The 22,324-nt window shown below is 35.1% G+C and overlaps 2 protein-coding genes across 3 annotated transcripts; one reads left to right on the forward strand and one right to left on the reverse strand.

Moving 5' to 3' along the window:
- The first annotated feature begins 329 nt into the window (after positions 1–329).
- Positions 330–4,652, forward strand: atf5b (activating transcription factor 5b). The gene is made up of 4 exons (XM_051129775.1): positions 330–817; positions 1,578–1,806; positions 2,074–3,208; positions 3,338–4,652. The coding sequence occupies exons 3-4, from the start codon at positions 2,079–2,081 to the stop codon at positions 3,522–3,524; spliced, it is 1,317 nt and encodes a 438-aa protein (XP_050985732.1). The 5' UTR covers positions 330–817; positions 1,578–1,806; positions 2,074–2,078; the 3' UTR covers positions 3,525–4,652.
- A 4,549-nt stretch (positions 4,653–9,201) lies between these two features.
- zgc:113279 (uncharacterized protein LOC553749 homolog) lies at positions 9,202–22,324 on the reverse strand. Of its 2 annotated transcripts, none has more exons than XM_051129773.1 (10): positions 22,048–22,324; positions 17,693–17,814; positions 17,487–17,552; positions 16,852–17,390; positions 16,127–16,232; positions 15,893–16,039; positions 15,733–15,793; positions 13,053–13,216; positions 12,885–12,971; positions 9,202–12,731 (listed from the first exon to the last, which is right to left on the reverse strand). In XM_051129773.1, exons 1-10 carry the CDS (start codon positions 22,223–22,225, stop codon positions 12,711–12,713), a joined length of 1,491 nt encoding a protein of 496 aa, XP_050985730.1. In that variant the 5' UTR covers positions 22,226–22,324; the 3' UTR covers positions 9,202–12,710. The 2 variants fall into 2 exon arrangements, with proteins under 2 accessions (XP_050985730.1, XP_050985729.1); XM_051129772.1 differs by having other exon boundaries at positions 16,852–17,393.

A 22,324-nucleotide genomic window follows, 5' to 3' on the forward strand; every position in this document is an offset into this window, starting at 1 on the left:
GACACGGGCTTTGTGACAACTTCCCAGTGTGACAACTAGCCCCGGTCTCCCTTATACAGAGGTGGAAGTGTGGTGCAAATCAAAACAAGCTAATGAGTGTTTTTACAGTACAGGAAAAGTCTCGACTTTTTTTTTCTTTTGCAAACAATGGTCTTAAAGATGAAACCTCATTATACATGTCCAAAGCATAAACGGATCAGGACAAATGTGGCAACAAAGTTTCAACTCGGGCAACATTCCAGCAGGTCTGATGCAACAGGGCTGCAACAAGAGTTACATCTCCATAGTGTAATATAGTGTCCTTCCTCGTCGCATGTGGTTAAATAGTGCTTTACAAGGGTCTCGGTGCTTAGATTTGTGCTTCGATAGACACCCAGACTGGTTTTGGCAATCTGGACCCACTTTAATAATCATCCGAATTTGCTTATCCTCTACGTTTAAAAAGAAAATACATTTCTAAATCGCGAATGCAGTGAACTTTGTTCGAAATCGAGCGGGACATCACAGAGTTTTGCTGGCTGATACACGGACTCGAGGTTGAAGTTCGGATTGAACTTGTGCCTTTAGTTTGGACTCTGCGCTGAGGGGCGCGGCGGCGGATGGATACGAGCTCATGTGATGCGGTTACTGTTTGGTTTGACGTGATACTCCTCTGTTCTCCAAAACTTTTGAACGATTTATCGTGTAACCGATCAGTCTCGACATCAAATGAAGAAGAGTGAGACAATGTTCTGCTAAATTGAAAACGTGAGCTCCTCCACTGCGGTTTACTGCGCTCACAGAAGCTCTTCAGACCGGACCACCTCAGCACGATGGAGTAAGTGTCAACTTCCATTCAGACTTTTATATGAGCTGCAACTTCCTGTGACAAAGTATATCTCAGTTTAACTAGTTTTCAGAGTTTCTGAACTTTAAGAATAACCTGCAGAAATGTATAGAGATTAGGTTTACTCATGACGTTTTGTTTGAAATGGCACTTAAAACTGAGTTTCTACATATTTTCTATACTGTTAACAAGATTATCAGCATTTTTCAATAGTATAGCATAATGCTCTATTTTCAGGCACTTTTGATGCCTTTGAGTTGGTTTATAAAACAATATCGTTTTATAGTTTTAATTACATTTAATTAGAGTATACACTTTGTAAACTAAAGTATAAACATGCTTTTGAATTTTTAACAAAAAAAAAAATGTACATTTTAGTTATTTAGTCAGTATTTTAAGGCTTTACTTTAACCTCTGTTTCACATTTGGCACTCAACATGACTGGAGGTGTCATATTACAGAATAACAAATCAGCTCTAGCAAAAGGTCAAATCCACATTTGAAGTTTAGCTTTATTTTTTAAATTATTAAAACATATTGTGCTCTATCCTATCAGTTCAGTCAGTTTAGGTTAAAATAATAGATTTTTGTAATTAATCATTTTCATGATAGTCTGTGATCCTGTGTTTTTATCAGGAATAAAGTGCAGTTACTTAAAATGAAATGTTTGAGCTTGTGTTATTAACATTTTTAATGGTAAGCGGAATTAACAATTGCATTTAATTTTTTTTTTTTTTTAATTTTCATACAGGTTTCAGTTTTTCGCATCTCTTTCCTATATGAGGCATTTCTTCGATTCTCATGCGTTGTACGCAATTCATCATTTCAACCGAAATACAGCAAATTGTGGCGGCATAGATTATTCCCAGGAAGACTCCCCTCATTTGCACAGCCGGCTTAAGAGCTCGCTCTTTCCTACTGGCTAACGAAGGCCAATCAGAGGCGGAGGGAGGAGTCTGTACAGACGTAGGACTAAATTGGTAAGCAGTACGACACTTTTATTTTGTCCGATTGTTGGTGGGAACCGCACTGCAGCGTATGTGTTAATGGCGTACAGTAAGTAAAGCAAATATTTTGGTGATGCACATCGTTTCATCTTTTTTTTTTTCTATTGCCACTTGCATAGTTTAACAGAAAAATACATAGCTATTCATAGATCATTTGCGCAACCATGCATGTTGAAAATATTTCATCTGAATGTTCGCATAATGCTTTTATTGAACTAATTGGGTTGTTTTTCTCTGCAGATTGGATGACAAAAACTTTTGACGCTTACCCAAACTCAACTTCCACGGAATCCTCTCCTGGTTCCTCTATCCCACCTTCACCTCTGGAGCATGATGTCCAAATGCCCTCCGACTTGGAGGTTATGACCACTCTTCTTAAAGAAGAACTGGCTCAACTGGAGGATTATTACCTGTATGAATCGACACCTATGAAATTGGAGAAATGGCAAAAATGTGACAAAAGCTTACAAGCTATGGCTACGCAGTCATACTATCAGTTACCCTGCGCTTCGTACAATGTAAACCAGTCTGAAACAAATCCCAGGCTGGTTTCCCTGGCAACTGGAGATCTCGACCTCCGAGGCTTCTGCGGGGGCTCCGTGAGCCGACCGAAAATGTCTCGCCCCGGCCCCTACAGCTACATTCGGACACACTGCAATAGCCAAAGAATATCAGCGAACGGATGTAAGGACGTCGAGGTGTTTGAGAAGGAAACGTGGACTTTCAAAGGGACTCATTCAGGTTACACAGAACTGGCTTTCGACCAGTGCTCTGTCGACAAATCCTTCGGAAAGAGCCACGCGAGCGCGAAGAAGGTTCGAGAATGTGCCATACTGTTGAAGGAAGAAGAGAAAAGTTGTTTCACGGAAGACGTGTTTTACCGAGCCGAGATGATGAGAAGTTACGATCTCGGTGGCTCCCTGGAGCCCCACCACAGGCGGGAGGGCCAGAGCCACGGGATGAAGATGCTCAGCCACGACGGGATCTCCATGCCCATTTTGCAGTGCGCCGAGAGCGAGAGCTGTCCGCCGTATAAACAATCCGAAGTAGCCGAGTGCTACTTTCATCAAATTACTGCCAACTTAGAGCCATATCACGGCTTCATGAATGAAATCGATCAGCCAATCAGAACTGGGGCTGTTGATATCCAGAACAATGACTACTTGCACCACGAATGCCTTGGGGATCAAAGCTTTGAATGTCTGTCCGGAGACAGTGTCGGGTCCTCTTTGGAGCTGCCTGTCCAGAAACCGCTACAAAGGTCACGGGAAAGTCAGTGTGTGTTTAAACCAGATGTTAAAGTAGGTACCTTGGAGAGAAACCATGGAGAACGCAAGCAGAAGAAGAGGGATCAGAACAAGTCCGCCGCGCACAGGTACCGTACCCACTTTCTTTGACTTTTTAGTTCTCAGTTAGTTCATAAAAAGTAAGCATGTTCTTCAAAACGAGCAGAAAAGCTGAACCATGTTATTTTATTCCACAAATGTTGCCTAAAAAACAATAGGTACCGTCAGCGTAAGAGGGCGGAGCAGGACTGTTTGGAGGAGGAGCTTCATGGTTTGGAAGGGCGGAACAGAGAACTTCGGGACAAAGCAGAATCTGTAGAGAGAGAGATTCAGTATGTGAAAGATCTCCTGATTGAAGTCTACAAGGCTCGCAGTCAGCGCTTAAAAGAGGATTCCAGTGCCTAAACCGTCTCTACCAGCATTTCACTTATACCAGGCTCTGACAGCATGTTTTTATGCTCTAAATAGTTAGTAAAAAAAAAAACAAGAGCTCATGTATTAAAACGGTCGTGTTTTTCCAAAGCGAAAGCCGCATGGTTTTATGAAACTGAGAGCATAATATCTAAAGCACTGTGATGATAGCCTTGAATACATTCTAATGACCTAGCTTGGTAATTCAATTTACAGCGATATATAGCTGAACGTCAAGATTTGACTGAATTTCACAAGGGACATTGCATTTCTTTAACCCTACTGGTTTGTTTTAGTGAACACAATCTCTGTGCTACTTTTATTGAAGGATATTCTGTACAGGCTTGCTCCGTTCTTTATTTATCAACAGCACAACATAATGAGAATTTGTAATAATGTAGCGACATGGTCAAAATTCTTCTTATTGTAATATTGCAAAGCACTGCAATGTAAAATGTCACTACCTTTTTGTTATCTGTCTTTTTTTTTGCTTTCTATTTGTGTAATATTATATTTAGAATACAGGAGAAACAGCTTTTGCGGTTCTAATTAAATTGCTTTAAAGTATATTCTACATGAAGGTTTATAGCATATTATTGACTGATTTTTTTGGCTCAGGTATGGAATGCATGTCTAATACATTGAAAAGCATGTTGGGTTACAATTTATTGCATGACCCAAAATATGAAATGAATGCTTTTGTGCATTACGACAATATGTAGAATTTTCATTTTGCCCATTTGTTTTATCTCATTAACATAGTGCTTTAAAAAAAATATATGTGCTTTGTTTTTTCTTTTTAATTTAGGATCAGTGTATGTAATCAGTATTAGATTGTTTTTATGCAGGTTTGCGGAAAACAATCACTGTCATTTGCTACAGGACTTTAAAATTCAGAAGAATTTGAATGACTTAAACTTATTTAAACAGGTGCACATTACTAAAGTAGTATACTGTGCCTCTGAAAACAGACAAGCGTAGCAAATCTGAATGCATTTATTCTGCAGGTTCCAATGTGTTTCAGAATCTACCAACACTTGATTAATAAATACAAATTATATTGTGCAGTAATTCTTATTTTTGGGTGATTAAAATGTCAATAAATGATTCTTAAATATTTTATGAATATTGTGATGAAGAATTTTTTTTGCACTTGCTTAAACACACATACACATAATGATAATAGTTCAGAGAAAAATAACAGTATATCAAAATAGACACAATGGGGAGATTTTTTTTTTTCCCCAAGGCATTTAAAGGCAAATATCTGAAATATCTGACTGATGAAATTCCACTATAAATAGTAAAAATCTATCAAAACATACAGAACTTTTTTTCCTTTCCATTTGATAGACCTTTTGAAAGATCTGATAATTCACCAGTCGATCTCTCCACTTCGGGTATATTGTATTTATTATAAGTGTATATATATATTTTTTAATTTTGAATTGTTATAATAATTATTATTTATATTTTCAATATTCCGACTAACGTGCTTACAATAACATCTTTCGATCAATCGACGGCGAACCGCTGTCAAACTGCTTCTTTTTTATTCATACTATACGACCAATTATAATTATGATTTCTCAATCAAACTTCTAGCACGTTAAACGTGTGTCTGGCTGTAATATGTGATGTGGCCTCACGATGGCATCAAAGGAATAAATAAGACGGCAGGCAGCGCTCCTCCTGTTATGTTTGGCGAGAGAAACCCAGCCGCTTTATTTCAGTCTGTATTACAATGAAATGTTGATGGAAAAAAAATTAAAAATGCAAGTGGAAAAATTATGTGAACCTCTAATTTACAACGGATTTCTACAAAAAAATCGATCCTAAAATCTGATTTGGTCTTATACTAATACACTAATGCAAAAAATATATTTCGAAGTTGTAAATAAAAAGGATTAGCTTATATATTCCCAGTACGTGTTACAAGAAAATACTATTTACTAGCAATTTCTAAATGAAATTATGTTTTTTTAGCGTATACACATAGAGAGTTTAAATATCACGCACGCAAATAACACATTTGTTTATTTTTTATACGTGACAAATCGATAAAGTCCTCAAAAAGCTGATTAGATAGTCTCCAAACGAGAAATCTGCAATGAGCAGAATTCAATCTAAATGTAGTCATTTTAATGTGGCGAAATTGCATTCTTGTTTTGACTCTGGTTTAGCGGTTTTTCAGTTTCTCAAAACTACTGTACGATTTAAATGAAGAATAATATTCTAAAATAGTAAAATATATTTTAACATTTTACATTAAAAAAATAATATGTTTTAAAACTGTGATATCTGGGACAAGATGGCCCTTTTACCTTTCAGTTATTCCGCCTGAATGATGCAACTTCATCTTGTACATGACGAACTCATGTTTAACTTTAAATATATTATTTATCAGTTCTTGGGGTGTCTTAACACCCATCCTTCCTTGCTAGTTTAAAGCAATCTTATTATTAAGCCATAACAGTCTGTCTAGTACATAATCATAGAAAAAAGAGAGAATTATAGCGGTGCACTCATTGCAGATAATTGCAAACATCTCTGTTTTTGTTGGATATTTAAACTATCTATTGCTTTTTAACTCTGAAACATTATTGTACAAGCCGTAACACACTAGTGGAGGAATATATTCACATTATCTTTAAATATTATGTCTTTTTCAGAAGAGTAAGAAGAGCATGATGGATTATTTTTTTCATATTTTAAATCCTAGCCTCATTCTTCATGTTTAATTCCAGGCACACCTTTCACTATAGTGTAATTAAAATCAATATTTTCTTTCTGGAATCTCTTTATTTCCAGTGCTGGAATGTCACTCAGCCTTTTAATAGGCAGTGTGTGATGTGACTTCTGAAGAAGACACATAGCTGGGGAATGCAGAGCGGAGAAGGATGTGCGTGAGAAGCTTAGAGGCGTTACCTTGTGGCCCTCAGGGCAAAGGGCATTTCACTCAGCAGTCTGTTTACCTTCCAGCTGATCATGCTTGAAGGAGTAAAAGAAACTCAGCCTGACAGCACTGGCATCACTTCAAAGTGTATGCGTGTTCGCAGGGTTGGTAAAATACATGCGTGTTTAGGCACACCCCACGCACCTTTCAACAGAAGTATGATATTGCCTACAGTAAAAGTGATTCTTATCTGTAGCTGGTGGAATTTGTCATGGGATAGTTTTCATTCTTAAAAATTAAGGTTCCGTATTGGGATCCATGGTTCCGTGAAGAACCTTTAACATCCATGGAACCTTTTCCAGGTTCTGTATAACAGAAAAAAAGATTCTTTAGATTATTAAAATGTTCACACAATGGTCGTTTTTCGGGGGGGAACCCAAAATGGTTCTTCTATGGCACTACAAACCCTCATTTTAGAACTTAAAAATGCATAAAATGAAAATTCTGTTGTCATTTACTCTTTTTCATGTCTTTATAGATCAGTATGATTTTATTTCAAATGTTGATCGCAAAAGGAGAAATTTTGAAGAATGTGCTGTTTGCTCTTTTCCAGTTAATTTTATTATTTAATACATTATTGAAATCAAAAGATGCATCTGTTAATATTATTTAATGGACTTAACATGAACTAACAAAGAAAAGTTGTAAAAAAGTTCATTTTTTTTCTAAACTAGCATTAATGTAAGAACACAATGTAAAAAATGTACCATAACAAATGCACTGATTATTTTTAATGTTGGTTAATGCATTAACTAACATAAAGAAACTTATAAAGTGTTACAAATGAAATCAAATAAAAAAATATAAAAATATTAGATATTGATATAAACATCAGAAATGGTACCTTAAAATTTGAACTGAATTTAGGTAAAGCTGAAATAGTAGAAGAACTCAAATTTAAAAGTGGAGCTAAATAGAATAAATAAATAAATTAATTAATTAATTTAAAAAACATTCATATTCATATAAACATTAGAAATGGTACCTTGACATTTTTACTAAAATTAATTAAAGCTGGGATACTAAAATGTTAAAGTAAAGCTAAATATAATAACAAAAAATAAATAAATAATTGATATTAATATAAACATTAGAAATAGTACTTTGAAATTTTAACTGAAATTAAAGCTGAAGTACCAAAAGAACTCAAATTTAAAAGTAAATCTAAATAGAAAAATAAATAAATAAATAAATTAGAAAAAAACATTATAAAAATTAATTAAAGCTGGAGTACTAAAAGGACTAAAATTTAAAAGTAAAGCTAAATATAATAACAATTAAAAAATAAACAAATAAATAACTGATATTAATATAAACATTACAAATAGTTCTTTGAAAATTAAAGCTAAATAAATAAATAAGAAAAAACATTATTATTGATATAAACATTAGTAATGGTACCTTGACATTTTAACTGAAATTAGTTAAAGCTGAAGTACAAAAAGGACACACATTTAAAAGTAAAGCTAAATTGAATAACAAACAAACAAACAAACAATAAATAAATAAATTGATACTGATATATATACATATTAGAAATGGTACCTTGAAATTTTAACTGAAGTTAGGTAACGCTAAAGCACTAAAAGGACTAAAATTTAAAAGTAAAGCTAAATATAATAATTAATAAATAAACAAATAAATAAATATTAATATAAACATTTAAATTTTAGTTCTTTTGGTACTTCAGCTTTCACTAATTTCAGTTAAAATTTCAAAGAACTATTTTCAAAGTAAAGCTAAATAGAATAAATAAATAAATAAATAAATTAGAAAGAAAAAAACATTAATATTAATATAAACATTAGTAATGGTACCTTGAAATTTGTACTGAAACTGGGTAATGCTGAAGCACTAAATAGACTAAAATTTAAAAGTAAAGCTAAACAGAATAATAATATAAAATAATCAGTAAAAATACCAAAGGCACACAACAATAGATTGTAGAAAAAAAAAAAAAAAAAAAAAACATACGACACATAAAAGCAATATTAATGTGGTCTATATCAGTGGTTCTCAACTCCGGTCGTATAAGGACTTAAGTCCCTAAGGTCCTAAGCTTTGTACGTCTCTGTTTTCTGACATCGTTCAGTTCATGGATCTCTGTCCTAAAAAGCTGCTGATTTGAATCTGGTATGTGTAAATAAGGCAGACATACAAAATGTGCAGAGCAGTGGGTCCCCAGGCCTGGAGTTGACAAACACTGCTCTATATACTATAATCCAAATCACACAACAGCTTTGTATGAGGAACGGAGAAAAAGTCATCAATCACTGAATCTCTTCCCCTCCAGCTGTGTCCCGATCAATGAGTGCATGAGTCACTTGAGAAGCCGGATCAGTCTTCTCTCATGTTACTCTTAAGAACTTGCTAAGTAGAGCGAGGGCGGATGTCAAGATTTTAAGTGTGTAATGTCTTAAATACCAGAGCTTTTGTATGACTTCTGAAGACATGTCAAGAAGTCATGTGAATAGCAGTCATAGTTATGTCATTCTATTAGTCCTACAGTCTCTTTTTATTGTCACAATCTGTGAAATATAGGTTCCACAGAAGAAAAACTAAATCATACAGGTTTAGAACAACATGAAAGGTGAGCAAATGTAAGATTTTTCTTGAAGATAGAAATTACTACTACAGACTTGCATACATACAGTACATACAACACAACAGCAACTGTTGAATATAACAGCTTTATTATTTTCCCGACAGCAGGTATATATGTGACATAAACTGTGTCTATAACCATAGCAAGACTGATTCCCTCTCTCTCTCTCTCTTTCTCTCTTTCTCTCTCTCGAACAGGGTCAAGATGAAAACAACAGCGCAACCAGATAATTACACTGGTATCTCATCTGTACAAACCTGCCCCATAATGCCTCTGGCACAGACCTGCGCACGATATGACTGATGGGAGTCCAAAAACTCATAATTTACGTTTATGAAAACTCCTCTTTCCAAAGTAATGCAAATATAACTCCCGATACCAATAATACAAAAAATCTCCTCTGTATACGCATAGATAATCACAGACGTGGCGAGTTTGAACACCTTGTTTTGTTTTCAGAAATCGTTGACATTTTGTGACCTGATGCTTAATAATCTGCAGTGTTTGACATGCTGCTTACTTTGACACACACACACACACACACAAAAAAGAAGTCATGTTTGTCCTTAATATACATTTATCCTCCATAAAGTATTCCACATTAATTAAAAAAGTAAATGTATTTGATACACACACCCATTTACCATAATTCTTATACAATATACTGTATTAACTAATATGAGTACACATATATAGGTATTTATAATTAAAACAAGTTTTCACAGTTGACCACAAAGTATCCAATTACATCAATAATTTTTAATTCACACCCACTCCCCTTAACACGTCATGTGTCTATTTCATTTTTAAAACCATGTTAACAAGTATTTGGAAAAAACAACTATTCCACACAAGATGTCTTATAATAAAACATAAATGAAGCCCTAAATATGTCATATACATACAGCACCCCTATTATATTTAGTATGCAAGATATATACTTTACCCTCGGTGAGCCAGTGTAACATTAACAGTTTTACATGCACATTGGTTTAATAATGCAAAACAGAAAAGAGAACAATCACAAAATATGAATTCTAAGACATATTAAAGAATATTACTGTTACCTATTACAAAAATATGCTAAACACCATATTGTTGGAAACACCTTATAGTCCCCAGTACACAAAACTAATAGGTTTTATCGTGTCTGCCTGTTTTTAAGGCTATTTTTAAAGCTTCCGACCTCAAACACTATAGCATATATGTACTACAAATCTTCATATATGTTTCTTGGGTTTCATACTACTCTAGTAAATAAGATATCGATATACACAACCGTTAAAACGTTTGGAGTCAGTAAGGATTTTAAAATGTTTTTTGAAGAATTCTCTTATGCTGACCAAGACTACTATTCCTTAAATAAAATAAAATAAAATAAAATAAAATAAAATAAAATAAAATAAAATAAAATAAAATAAAAACTCAAATATTATTACAAATTAAAATAACCATTTTCTATTAAAATTTCTGAATCTGAATCTGAAAATCTGAATTTTCAGCATCATTACTCTAGTACAGGGCTCTACAGTGTTACTGAAAACTACTGTGTGCGACTATGAAAAAATATTTAGGAGCACCAGTGCAACTGGCCCGATCAGCATATTTGTGTTTGCGCTGAGGGGAGCTTCAAAGGTTGACATGTTTTTGCAATGTTGAGTAATGTATCACAGACATATCTCACAAATTCTTTCACAATTCTTATATATTTATATATAAGAGATTCATTGTGCAGTGCAGGGATCTTCACTGATTATAATTGAACTTTCTGAGATAGAGATGAACTAAACTGAGTGACAGATTTTAATTGTTTTTAAGGGAGTTTGTAAATGAGATTTTGATTTAATACAACAGTTAAATAAACAAGTTAATATTAAGTGACTTACTTTGTCTGACTATAACACTATTGCCTGATTTTGCTCTAATTCATCATCAAAACTGGTTTGAAACAAGTCACAACTGAGCCGCTGTGCATCTCTATTCAAACACAGCAGTGTTTCATATGAATGAATGTGTTTTTAAACTCTAGTGAGTCAATGATTCAATTATCCATTCATAAAGACAGTCACTTGCTTTATTGCTGAATGAATCAGCCCTTCGAATCAAATGAATGAATGAATGATTCAGTGATAAAATCAGTGACTTGCCGTCACCCACTGGCAGTTTTAGTTTCATTTTTAAAGCATCTTTTCAGTTATTTAATTCATTTAATATTTCTATATTCAAAATGTTTGATTTAAAACATTAATCTCAACATAAATTTATGAATTTGAATGCACTCATGCCACCTCCGAGCCTCATTAAACATATTAAAATATGCCTACAAGCCACATTTTAAAAAAATTTGACATAAAAGATGACATACTTTTAATAAAGTTAGAAAAATGCGATTACAAAGGTAAAAACAAAATTCCGATGTAAATCACTTTGAGTCAAATATCACCTCGTAATGGCAAGGCTTATTTTTGATCTGTTTAGAAGGTGCTTTTAAACAGAAAAGTACACATAGAGCCCTGCAGTCTTCAGTCACATGATTCTTCAGAAATCATTCTAATTGCTGATTTCTTCTTATTATTATTATCAATGTTAAAAACTGTTACGCTGCTTAATATTTTTTGTGGAAACCTTTTTTCAGGATTCTTTGATGAATACAAATTCAAAAGCACAGCTTTTATTTGACATAGAAATCTTTTGTAGCATCACAAATGCATTTTAATGTCACTTTTAAATAAATCTATTAATTTCTTAACTAATAATAATAATAATAATCTTACTGACTCCAAATGTTTTAGGAATTTACTTGCAACTTTGCAAAAGAGAAAATAACACCAGCATATGTATATTGTTGTAAATGCCATTATTTTTAAAAGGAAACATACAAGTATATTGTTGGGCAAAAGCAAAATACAAGAACTGCCTTTTTTGTCAAAATCTTACCTTCTAGATTCAGAGAAATGGCTTGATAAGAAATCACATCAAATATATTAAAAAAAATCAGTTCCTTTCACTTTAAAAAAAATGCTGGGTTAAATACAACCCAGCACTGGGTAAAATATAGACTACCTAGAAGAAAGGTTGGGTTAAACATTTAACCCAATAGCTGGGTCAAAACAACCCAGTTGCTGGGTTTGTCCATATTTCACCCAGCGCTGGGTTGTTTTTAACCCAGCATTCTTTTAGAGCATTGTTGGCACAGTTACTGCATTTTGCCATTGTACGCCAATATACATAACCATTACAGTCTCCTCAATATCAAACTATTTGCTCTTGGAGCAAATAGGACCTGTGGCATTTGACAGACTCGTAAGTCCTACCACACTTTTCTACTCAACGTTTTGCTACTCAAACGTAACTAACAGTGGAAGTTTCACAGAAACCAGCTAATGGGCAACCATTGTGTTTTTGTTCAGCGATACACTTTTCACATCAACACTGAACAAAATCTACAGTTGCATAATACATAGCTTTACCATGACACAAAGACTCGTTCTCCTTTTTGGAACGGCAGGTAAAAGCTTGTATGCACTCAAAAACATTTACCGTCAGTTAACAGCACTGCCTGGCTTGACAGAGAAAACAACTCTTGCTAGAAGCAGCTGTGCATGTAGCCAACCCGCTTCTAAATCACGTTGTTTCTGGCCTGAAAACAAGAAAAACAATTCAATATTCCCGTCATGAATAATATTTGTCTATACAAACGTGTTACGAAAACAGGTTAAACTACGAGTTAAATGCTATTTTAAACATGCTTTTCTGCAGAACATCCGCTATCAAGATGAAACACGCCACACACCTTGATTTCATTTGACTGAAAGAAGGCCGTTTGTTCACACCGCTTCGAATCAACAGCTCTTTTCATCACATTAAAGCGACCTTGATCCTATACGAAGAAAAAACAAAAACAAAAGAGATGAAACACCTACTCAAGTGAATCATGTTGGGCAGTGTTTCTCATTCTTACCGGAGTGTGTAAACAGCACTCCATTTGAAGGAGGCACTCTAGAGTTTCCATCATCTGCTCCTTACGAAGGGTGTGCAGTCTGACCCATCCCGCAGACTCGCACAGCTCCAGCTCCCGCACCGTGTGGTTAAGGGCTACTGCTGCACACTGCAGCGCACTGAGCCCTGCAAAGAAAATGCCATGAATCCATGTTCTTAACACATGGCAGAAATACGCTTTTAATTAGACATTTAGCAGATGCTTTGATCAAAAACAAGTTGAATGTGAAAGCTCACGGATTAAGCCAAGGGCCAAAATTAGCACAGTTTGACTGCTAACTTTACCAAGAGTTACAACATGTTGTAAAATTTAAATTGCTGTACTGACCATTGCTGTTTCATACAAGTGCTCTAATAAAATGGCCATATGCACTGTTGTTTAAAAGTTTGGGATCAGTAATTTTAATGTTTTTTTTTTATATATATATATATATATATATATATATATATTCTCTTATGCTCATCAAGGCTGCATTTGCTGGATCAAAAATACTGAAAAAACAGTAATATTGTGAAATATGTCATTGCTATTCCTTTTTATCAATTTAACACATCCTTGCTAAATAAAAGTATTAATTTCTTTCAAAAAAAAAGAAAGAATAAAAATGAAAATGGTAACACTTTACAATAAGGTTAATAGTTAACATTGGATTATTACATTAGTTAACTAAGAATGAACAATAGTAAGTCTACACTCTAAAAAATGCTGGGATATTTTTCCACCCAACCGCCGGGTTGAGCCTGCTGAGTAGTTTTTGTGTTACCCAGCCAGCTGGGTCTTACTGACAGCTGACGCTATACACCTCTTTCCTCCTTCCGATGAAACAACCCAGCACAAGTTACATCAACCCAGCTGCTAAGGTACAGTCAGTGCGTGCACAGACTTTTTGCATCTTCTACAGGGGAGAGCAGGTCTCAGCGCCACCAATTTGGAGCACCTCTTTATCAAAAAGTCTGTATACATTTTATTTCCTTTATAATATGAGCTCCTCATTGGAATTGTAATTTGTTTTATGTTGATAAGGGGCAGATATTATAAGTTTATCTTCTTTCTGCTCCTTTTCATTTCTTTTTCTTTTAAAAGAATGAAATAAATAATAAAATGAAATGAATGTCTTTATTGTGCCGTAAACTCAACACAACATACAAGGACGAGATATCAGTCAGCTAAATGTGTCAGCAGCGGTCGTTTTGCATGATGGAAACGCCTTTTGCCTTGCATATTATAAACTGATTTTATCCGATAAAAACTGAATAGAATTTAATTTAATGTTAACATATGTTCTCTAATCACAGTACTGTTTGTTTATGGGCAGGTTATGGAGTCAGTCATGGCATCTTTCAGCCATGAGTGAAACAAGAGGTGGTGGTCTGAAGTTCGCAGTTACCCCAGCGAATAGCAGCCCTTCACTGGCTCAAATTTCACCAACACACTGGCACAAGATTTAGCACTATTTTGGTAAAGGGATTAGAGAGAAAGGTTGAATACACTTAAATGAAAATGCTTATTTTAGATGTTACAGTTTTTATTTCTATAATGCTTGTTAAATGAGTTTAAATGTATGTAATATTGTAAATTATGCTGTATTTACCCCAAAAAATTCCATTTGTCTTATATTTTTGTCTATGGGTGTTCTTGCTTATTAATAAATGTTCATCTTTTGATTACTGCCGGTGCCTCAAGTAATTATGTGTGTGATTTTTAATTGCTTGCCTATTTTAGGCCAGCAATATAGTAATTTTTTAAACAATAGTTAACTTAAAACAACCCAGCATGTTGGGTAAAACCATTTAACCCAACCAGTTAGGTCAGAATAACCCAGCATGTGTTCTGTACAATATTTACCCAGTGCTGGGTTACCAAATAACCCAAGTTGGGTTGTTTTAAACCAAGCATTTTTAGAGTGTACAGCATTTATTAATTATTAATTAATTTCAGTATTTACTAATGCATTAATAAAACCACAAGTTGTGTTTGTTAATATTAGTTAACACACAGTGAATTAACATGAACAAATGAATACTTTAATTAACTAATATTAACCAAGATGAATAAATATTTGTTCATGTTAATACATTAATGTCAACAAATGACACCTTATTGTAAAGTGTTACCATTACAGTGAACATTTACTACTTGTTAATATTATTAAATGAACCAGAGCTAACAATGAACATTTGTAACTAAGGTTAACAAAAATGAATAAATACTGTAACAAATGCATTGCTTATTGTTGGTTAATGTTAGTTTATGCATTAACTAATGTTAACCAAAAATATTTATAACTGGTACACTTGCTTAATTCATTGGCACCAAATTTATACTCTGCCAACAAACTTTCAACTACTAGCTTGAATCTTTAACCATTAAGCAATATCACTTCTAAGTCTCTCCTTTGTAATGCAAGTTCTGATTACAAAACATGGTCAAATGAGACACCTTTTTCAAAACAAGGTACAACAAGTTTGTGACTAGCACAGCTGGATTCTTCTCAGGTTTAGGCAGCAGGAATGCAGCCACACCCTCAATGAAGCCAAAACTAAAAAAGATTTGCAAAACACCAAACTGACTTCTGAAAAAAAACACACAAACAGCCCAGCTGATTTTTAAAGAAACCAACATAGCAATAACCATTTCGTACCGTTTGCATCTCTTTCCTCCAAATTAATATATTTGCCATTTCTCATCAAACCTTTCAGGACCTGCCAAAAAAAATAAAAAATAATTACAGTAAGAGTGAACGTGTAGAAGTAGGTTCTGTATGCTAATACTCCAGAACCACATTACTCCAGCAAATTTACCTCCAAGACTCGAACATATCCATTCTCTGCACTGAGATGAAGACATGTTTTCCCATATCGGTCCTTCACATTGATATTTGCACCAAGTGACACCAAATCAGCCACCATGAAATGTTGATTCTTCTGTGCAGCAAGATGAAGGGGAGTCTGGGAAGAAAAACAGCCATGCAACATTTATGTGTGTTTGTGGAGTGACTGACACTCAGAGAATATGCATGTATGATTGTTTGTCACCTTTCCCTCTGAATCTTTGATATCTAGTTTCTTCAGAGCTGCCATCCTTCTGGCAATAACATACACGAGGGATCTCTTTCCCTCCTCAACAACTCTGTGTAAAAGACTGTGGAGAGAGGACAAAAGCAGTTACTTTCCATCGCATGATACGTTCCCTTGTGTTCAATGGGTGGAGTACTATAGGTGTATTCCACTGAAAGGTAAACCCTGCGTTGCGTTTTAATGTGTTTGACAACATCATCATTTCAACTGGTGTAGTCTTTCAGGATGTTTGTTAGGCTTATGTGTGTGGCCATTATCACTATCCATTGTTCATGCAAGAGGGCTTGTTTGAAGACCCTCTGTGCCATTTTTTTTTGCTTCAGATTTCAACCGGGCTCCCATTAATCTCTTTTATTCTGCTCTGCTTGAGAACTTAATAATGGGGTTTGTCATAAAGTTGGGAGTGGGAAACTAATGCAGCTGCTTATTGAGCACGACAGCAACGATGGCAGACCCACTTTCGTTCTTTCTGTATTTCATAAAAAGTTTCAAATGATAAAGGTGCCACTGCAAAAGTACCCTTGCAATTCTTGGTACTTGAAGATTATTTTGGGAAACTGTGTGCATTTTCTTCATTTTTATAAATTACAGCCGCCTTTGAAAGATTACTCATTAGGATCTGCATGAAGAAACCATCTGCAATGGCTTCAGTGAGTTCTTGAAGTAAAGTAAAATGATCTTACATCCTTCCGTTTTCATCTACAGCAAGAAGCTCTTGGTCTGATATCTCTTTTAGCAGATTCTCTTCTCTTTCCAGTTGAGTCCAGAAGAAGGTCATATCACGCCACTCTTCCTGGTGAGAATGTGGCCATGGTGCATAGGTCATCTTTTGAGAAGAAACATCCCAGACTTCTGAGTTGGGACTGGCGTTGAATGACTCTTGTGGGGAGGGCACCTGATATTCACATGAGTTGGCAGGAGAGCAGCTCATTCCATGTAGATCATCATACCTGTAGTTAGCTAGCTCATAACTGTTGTGTTCTTCCTGGTTCCCCAAGGAAACATCAGCACCCTGGCTGTAAGTTGGGGACGGGTAGGAGCTGGATACAGAGTGGACAGGGGAGGTCTCGGAGGGTACCGAGTAGCTTGGAGACAAAGGTATCTCATTTTCCTGTCCTGAAGGGCTTTTGTTTGCCAATCTGTATGACTGACAGGTCTTAAGATCCTCCTCCAACACTTCTACAATAATCGCAAGCTCCTCAAGACTTTTTGTTTGATGTTTCTTCTGTAACAAACATGAGAAATGTGTCACAACCTGTCTTTGTAAGTTACCAAACAAGAAGCTAGTTCTAGAGTAACAAAAAAAGACTTCACTTACCAGAAAACGTCTTCGTTTTCCACTTGTGTTAACTCGTTTTTTATCTCCTTTGGACCGGAGACAGTGCTAATTAGAAACACAATAAGGTTGAAATGATTATGCTAACATTTAATATCTCTCACCTTTAGATGCCTTAGAATTTTGAGTCAGACATGACGAGCCTGCTTCAATATGACCGTAAAAGACTGAAAGACAAAGAATCATACCTGCAGATCTTTAGGGTCAATACCCTTGGCTATCCGTATATTTCTGAGCATGTCCCGTACTGGCATTCTCACTCGGACTCCGAGGTATTTCTTTTCAGAAGTGGACTTGTGTTTTTTTGAGCCTAAAAGAGCACAGGTCTCTTGGTGAAGCAGCAAGCTAACTACAAAACTGCATCCTTCAATATTCCACAAAGGGGTGTGTGATATTGACTAAAACATTATATTTCGATATTTTCTGGAATTTTATCAATAACGATAATTAGACAGTATTTTGCTGAGTATGTTACTGTGCAGTTATACAGCTGACTCCTGATTTTTTTAGATTCTTCATATGCTGTGTGATCAGTTCACAGCAGTGACAGAAATGTATCTTTTCCAATAAGTTTATATTGATTTTTACCTTTTATAAGCATTTTTCCTTTTATAAAGCCATTTTTTTTCTCTAAAAGTGTGCATCATCTTTTGAGTCAAATTCTTACATTTAGGCTGTTACCAATTAAATTAAATTAGTATCAACAAAATTCAACTTTGCATTTCAGAGGAAACACAAAAGCTACATCTGAAGTGGCATTTAGATGTATTTACACACTGTTTAATGCACCTCAGAGAGACATGGAATGCTTTAACTTGCAGTTACAAATACATAAATAATGTTTTGATCCTACTGAATACTACGGAGCCCCTTAAGGGACATGGTGGTGAAAAAAATCAGAGTGAGTGAAAAAAAAAAAATATTTTTCAGATTTTGTTGCGTTCTCTCGCAAAGATTTTTGCGTTCCCTCGCAAAACTTTGCATTCTCTTACAAAGATTTTTGCGTTCCCTCGCAAAACTTTTGCATTCTCTTGCAAAGATTTTTGCGTTCCCTCGCAAAACTTTTGCATTCTCTTACAAAGATTTTTGCGTTCCCTCGCAAAACTTTTGCATTCTCTTGCAAAGATTTTTGCATTTTCTCGCAAAACCGGTTGACTTCGGACAAACACTTCCTATTTACTCAGCTCAGTATGTTCACAATGGAGCGGTTCATAAGAGTTTTATACTGAACTTGAACTCAAGTGGCCTATTATAGAAATACAGTCATTTAATTGCTTATAGTTTGATTTTGGAACATTCTAAAACGCTTAATGATTAATGTACTAAAACAGTGACAGCAGAGGCCCAATTCGGTATTAATAAATGCTATTAATAATAATAAAAATTTTAATATTAATACCCTTAGCATTACTCTCAATAAAGCAGTCATAAATGCAACTTGCTAATGCCTTTTCTCCCCACAAAAAAAAAAAAAAAAGAAAAAAACCTTTAGCATACAGAAAACACTTAAGGGAAGCTAATGGACGAATTAAGACGGTATTACGGTATTTGTAGTTACAGTGGTTTAAGTATAGTAACCATGGTTAATTTGTTTGCTGCTTGTTTAAAAAAAAAAAGTTTTTGAAAGGAAGAATAAAACATAAGTCACGTAGCCTATTAGTCCCATTTTATTCAGAAATAATACTACCAGCAGGCCTACAGCGTGTTATAATACTAACATTATAAACACACATAGCCTAGGCTATTTTAGTTCCCGGCACTTCATAGCAAATCCTTTAAATTTAATCGTATTCAGAACAGACCAAAAACCAAAACCAAAAAACTATAACTTATTCATTTTTAATGAATAAATGTAATATAATGCAGTATGTAATAATAGGTATAAGCTTATTTAGCTATAAATAAACTAAAATAAATAATTTAAAGCGAAACTGAAAGTATGGGCTCACGTATCGCTCTCCTTCAGCACAAATCCAAATGTTTTCATATTCGCAATGTATTTGCAGCTAAACCATTAAATTAACCGGGCTTTGTACGTTCCAATATCGACATGAAAAAATCATAGTGAACAAAAATTGCCGCAGTGGATTGGACCGGTGTTCACGCTGTACGGCACAGACTAATACAGACTATTCAAATTGACTAGTGTAACTTTGTATCTGTTTGAGTGATTCTGTGTATTATTTTAATAATGAACAGGCTGCGAGGCGCCGGCGCGATCAAATAGCTGAAATATAAAAACTCTCTTCCATACAGAAAAATACCCTGTGCTAGTTATTGTTTTTCATGTTTAAAATACGAGAATGCAATATCCAAACGACTGCAAATGCAACATTGATTTTATATAGCAGTTCAACAAAAAGGGTAAAATTAAGTGACATTTTAAATGTAGCCTACATTTTAAACACATGATGTTTGTTATATTACGAAATAATAATAGTTCCAAGGAAATCCGCAACAGAACTGGCGTGTCTCCAAGCAACAGCGGTGTTTCGTTTCTGAATTAATCTGCAGCTTTGAACCATTCGGAGAGTCCGTGATTAGTAACCCATTCATAACTACAACCATTTGCTTAGTTATTGAATGAATGAATAAATGAATGACTCGACGCCTTGCTCATTAAGACAGTGACATGCCGCCACCTACTGGCGACTGAGTTTGAATCTACAAGTATCTCTTCGTTTTTCCATTATTTATTGCTTTATTTATTATATTAATATACTTAATGAAATGTTAAGAATATGATATGCATGACATACAGTTGATAAGGCTAGAAAAACTTCTAACCTCTCTAACGGTAAAAAAAATGCACATGTAAATCAATTTAAGGGGGCAAATATTGTAACTGAAAAGGTGACTGCGGTGGGGGTACTCAGAAGAATGTTAAATGCTGTAGGGGGTACGCCACTGTGGAACGTCTGAGAACCACTGGCTTAATGGATTACTTCATTAATTGCCTATTTTTAATAAAATATAAAATGTTGGCTTTTTATATCACTGTCTTCTTATATTAAGCTAAGTTAAGCGCGGTTTTCTATGAGCTCATATTCTGGGCTCATCTGCTTGCAGGTACATAGAATATATATTTTTTATATGGGAGGAAAAGGCGTAACATGCAATTTAGAGCTTTCTGTTCATATTCTGGGCTTACCTGCTTTCCTACATTTAAAATTTATTAACAAACTGTATACCGAATTCGGCCTTTTATACTCTATTAGCCCGTTAAGTTTCCTTTCTATGGGGGATACGCTTAACGTGGGGATACGTTTATATACTGAGCTACTCTGGTATTTAAGGTGTGTACTAAATTTGGATACGTTTTATATACTGAGCTACTCTGGTATATAAGGTGTGTACTAAATTTGAACCACTACAAGCTGTAAAGTTAACAGGAAGTGTTTGTCCGAACTTAACTGGTTTTGCGAAAGAACGCAAAAGTTTTGAGAGGGAACGCAAAAATCTTTGCGAAAGAACGCAAAAGTTTTGCGAGGGAACGCAAAGTTTTGCGAGGGAACGCAAAAATCTTTGCGAGAGAACGCAAAAGTTTTGCGAGGGAACGGAAATGTTTTGCGAGGGAACGCAAATGTTTTGCGAGATTTTTTTCACCACCATGTCCCTTAAGGGGCTCCGTGGAATACTGGTATTTGAAATGATTTAGAAATGAAAAGATACTTGAAATTAAAACCACCAGTTGGTGGCAGCAAGTGACTTTTAATGAGTTTATAAGTTGATTCATTAAGAAACGAAACACCGTCACGTTGCTCAGAGACGAAAAAACAGTGCTGTGGCTGTGTTTGGAATGATTTTTGTTGGTGAAATAGAGCAAAAACTTTATTAGCTTAATCTCTTGTTTATTGAAATCTACTAGATGTAATCAGGTAATGTGTGCATTCGTAATATACTCGTTAATGTCAAATCGCACATTGTTAAAACAAAAATTACTATATTATAGCAAACGGTATGTATCGCACACCCCTAATTTCACAATGCAAAATGAACATTTTAATGTTTTCCATCTCACACTGCAACAGGATAAATCTAGCAAGATCAAACAACAAGCCAAAAATTCAAGTAGAATCGATCATATTTATGCTCACGCTAAATGCATACAGAAAACACATCGGTACAGGTCATAACCTCTATAATGACTCCAGATTTTGCATAACAGCATATGGTGAAATTCTACCTGTAGTTTACAAGACCAGCTTTTATAGGATCAACATCAATTCGCAGCCAACAATTTGCTCAAATTTACATTGATTCATGGTTCAGAACTTAATCCTAAATATAAAAACTATTAAAAATATGCGTAACCATCTAAGATGGATTCATGGTCTTAGCTGTTGGATTGCTTTTAGAATGTTTTTTTTTACAGATAAACCAACTAGCTTGGCCAAGCAGAGAGACAATCCTAAACCAGATAATACCGTATTAAACCAGCTAAGACCAGCCCACCAGCTCAGGCTGACTTAAAATGTTTCCCCTTAGGGATATCACATTTATTCATCTTCTCTCGGACAGTGTTTTGCAGATCTTTACCCACCTGTTTGACAGCTGTTCTTGGCTTTACTGCCCCGTGACGTTTTCTGGGTCGGTATCGGTGGATTCGGTCTATTTGCATTTGAAAGAGGTTCTGCTGGCAGCGGTGACCCGTCGCACGAATAGTCGCGGTGTTCGGCATCTTTATCGCGCTCTGTGGCCTTTACCTTACTGCTCACCATCCTGATGTCCGGTTATAGCTGACTAAAAAAGGGCCACGGGTTCGGATTGTTTTGATAACAAAACGCACAATGGTCGGGGAATTGGCTGCTTACCTGCTA

The sequence above is a fragment of the Labeo rohita genome, chromosome 15, assembly GCF_022985175.1.
Source record: "Labeo rohita strain BAU-BD-2019 chromosome 15, IGBB_LRoh.1.0, whole genome shotgun sequence".
In the NCBI taxonomy this organism is placed as follows: Eukaryota; Metazoa; Chordata; class Actinopteri; order Cypriniformes; family Cyprinidae; genus Labeo; species Labeo rohita.

Excerpts from the sequence above, each read along its gene's own strand:
- zgc:113279 (XM_051129772.1), bottom strand. The coding sequence starts at position 22,225 with ATGGTGAGCAGTAAGGTAAAGGCCACAGAGCGCGATAAAGATGCCGAA. Across the intron at positions 17,815-22,047 it reads CAAGAACAGCTGTCAAACAG|GCTCAAAAAAACACAAGTCC; the intron begins GTGGGTAAAGAT and ends GTGCTCTTTTAG. Across the intron at positions 13,217-15,732 it reads GGAGGAAAGAGATGCAAACG|GGCTCAGTGCGCTGCAGTGT; the intron begins GTACGAAATGGT and ends TTTTCTTTGCAG.
- atf5b (XM_051129775.1), top strand. The coding sequence starts at position 2,079 with ATGACAAAAACTTTTGACGCTTACCCAAACTCAACTTCCACGGAATCC. Across the intron at positions 3,209-3,337 it reads AACAAGTCCGCCGCGCACAG|GTACCGTCAGCGTAAGAGGG; the intron begins GTACCGTACCCA and ends AAAAAACAATAG.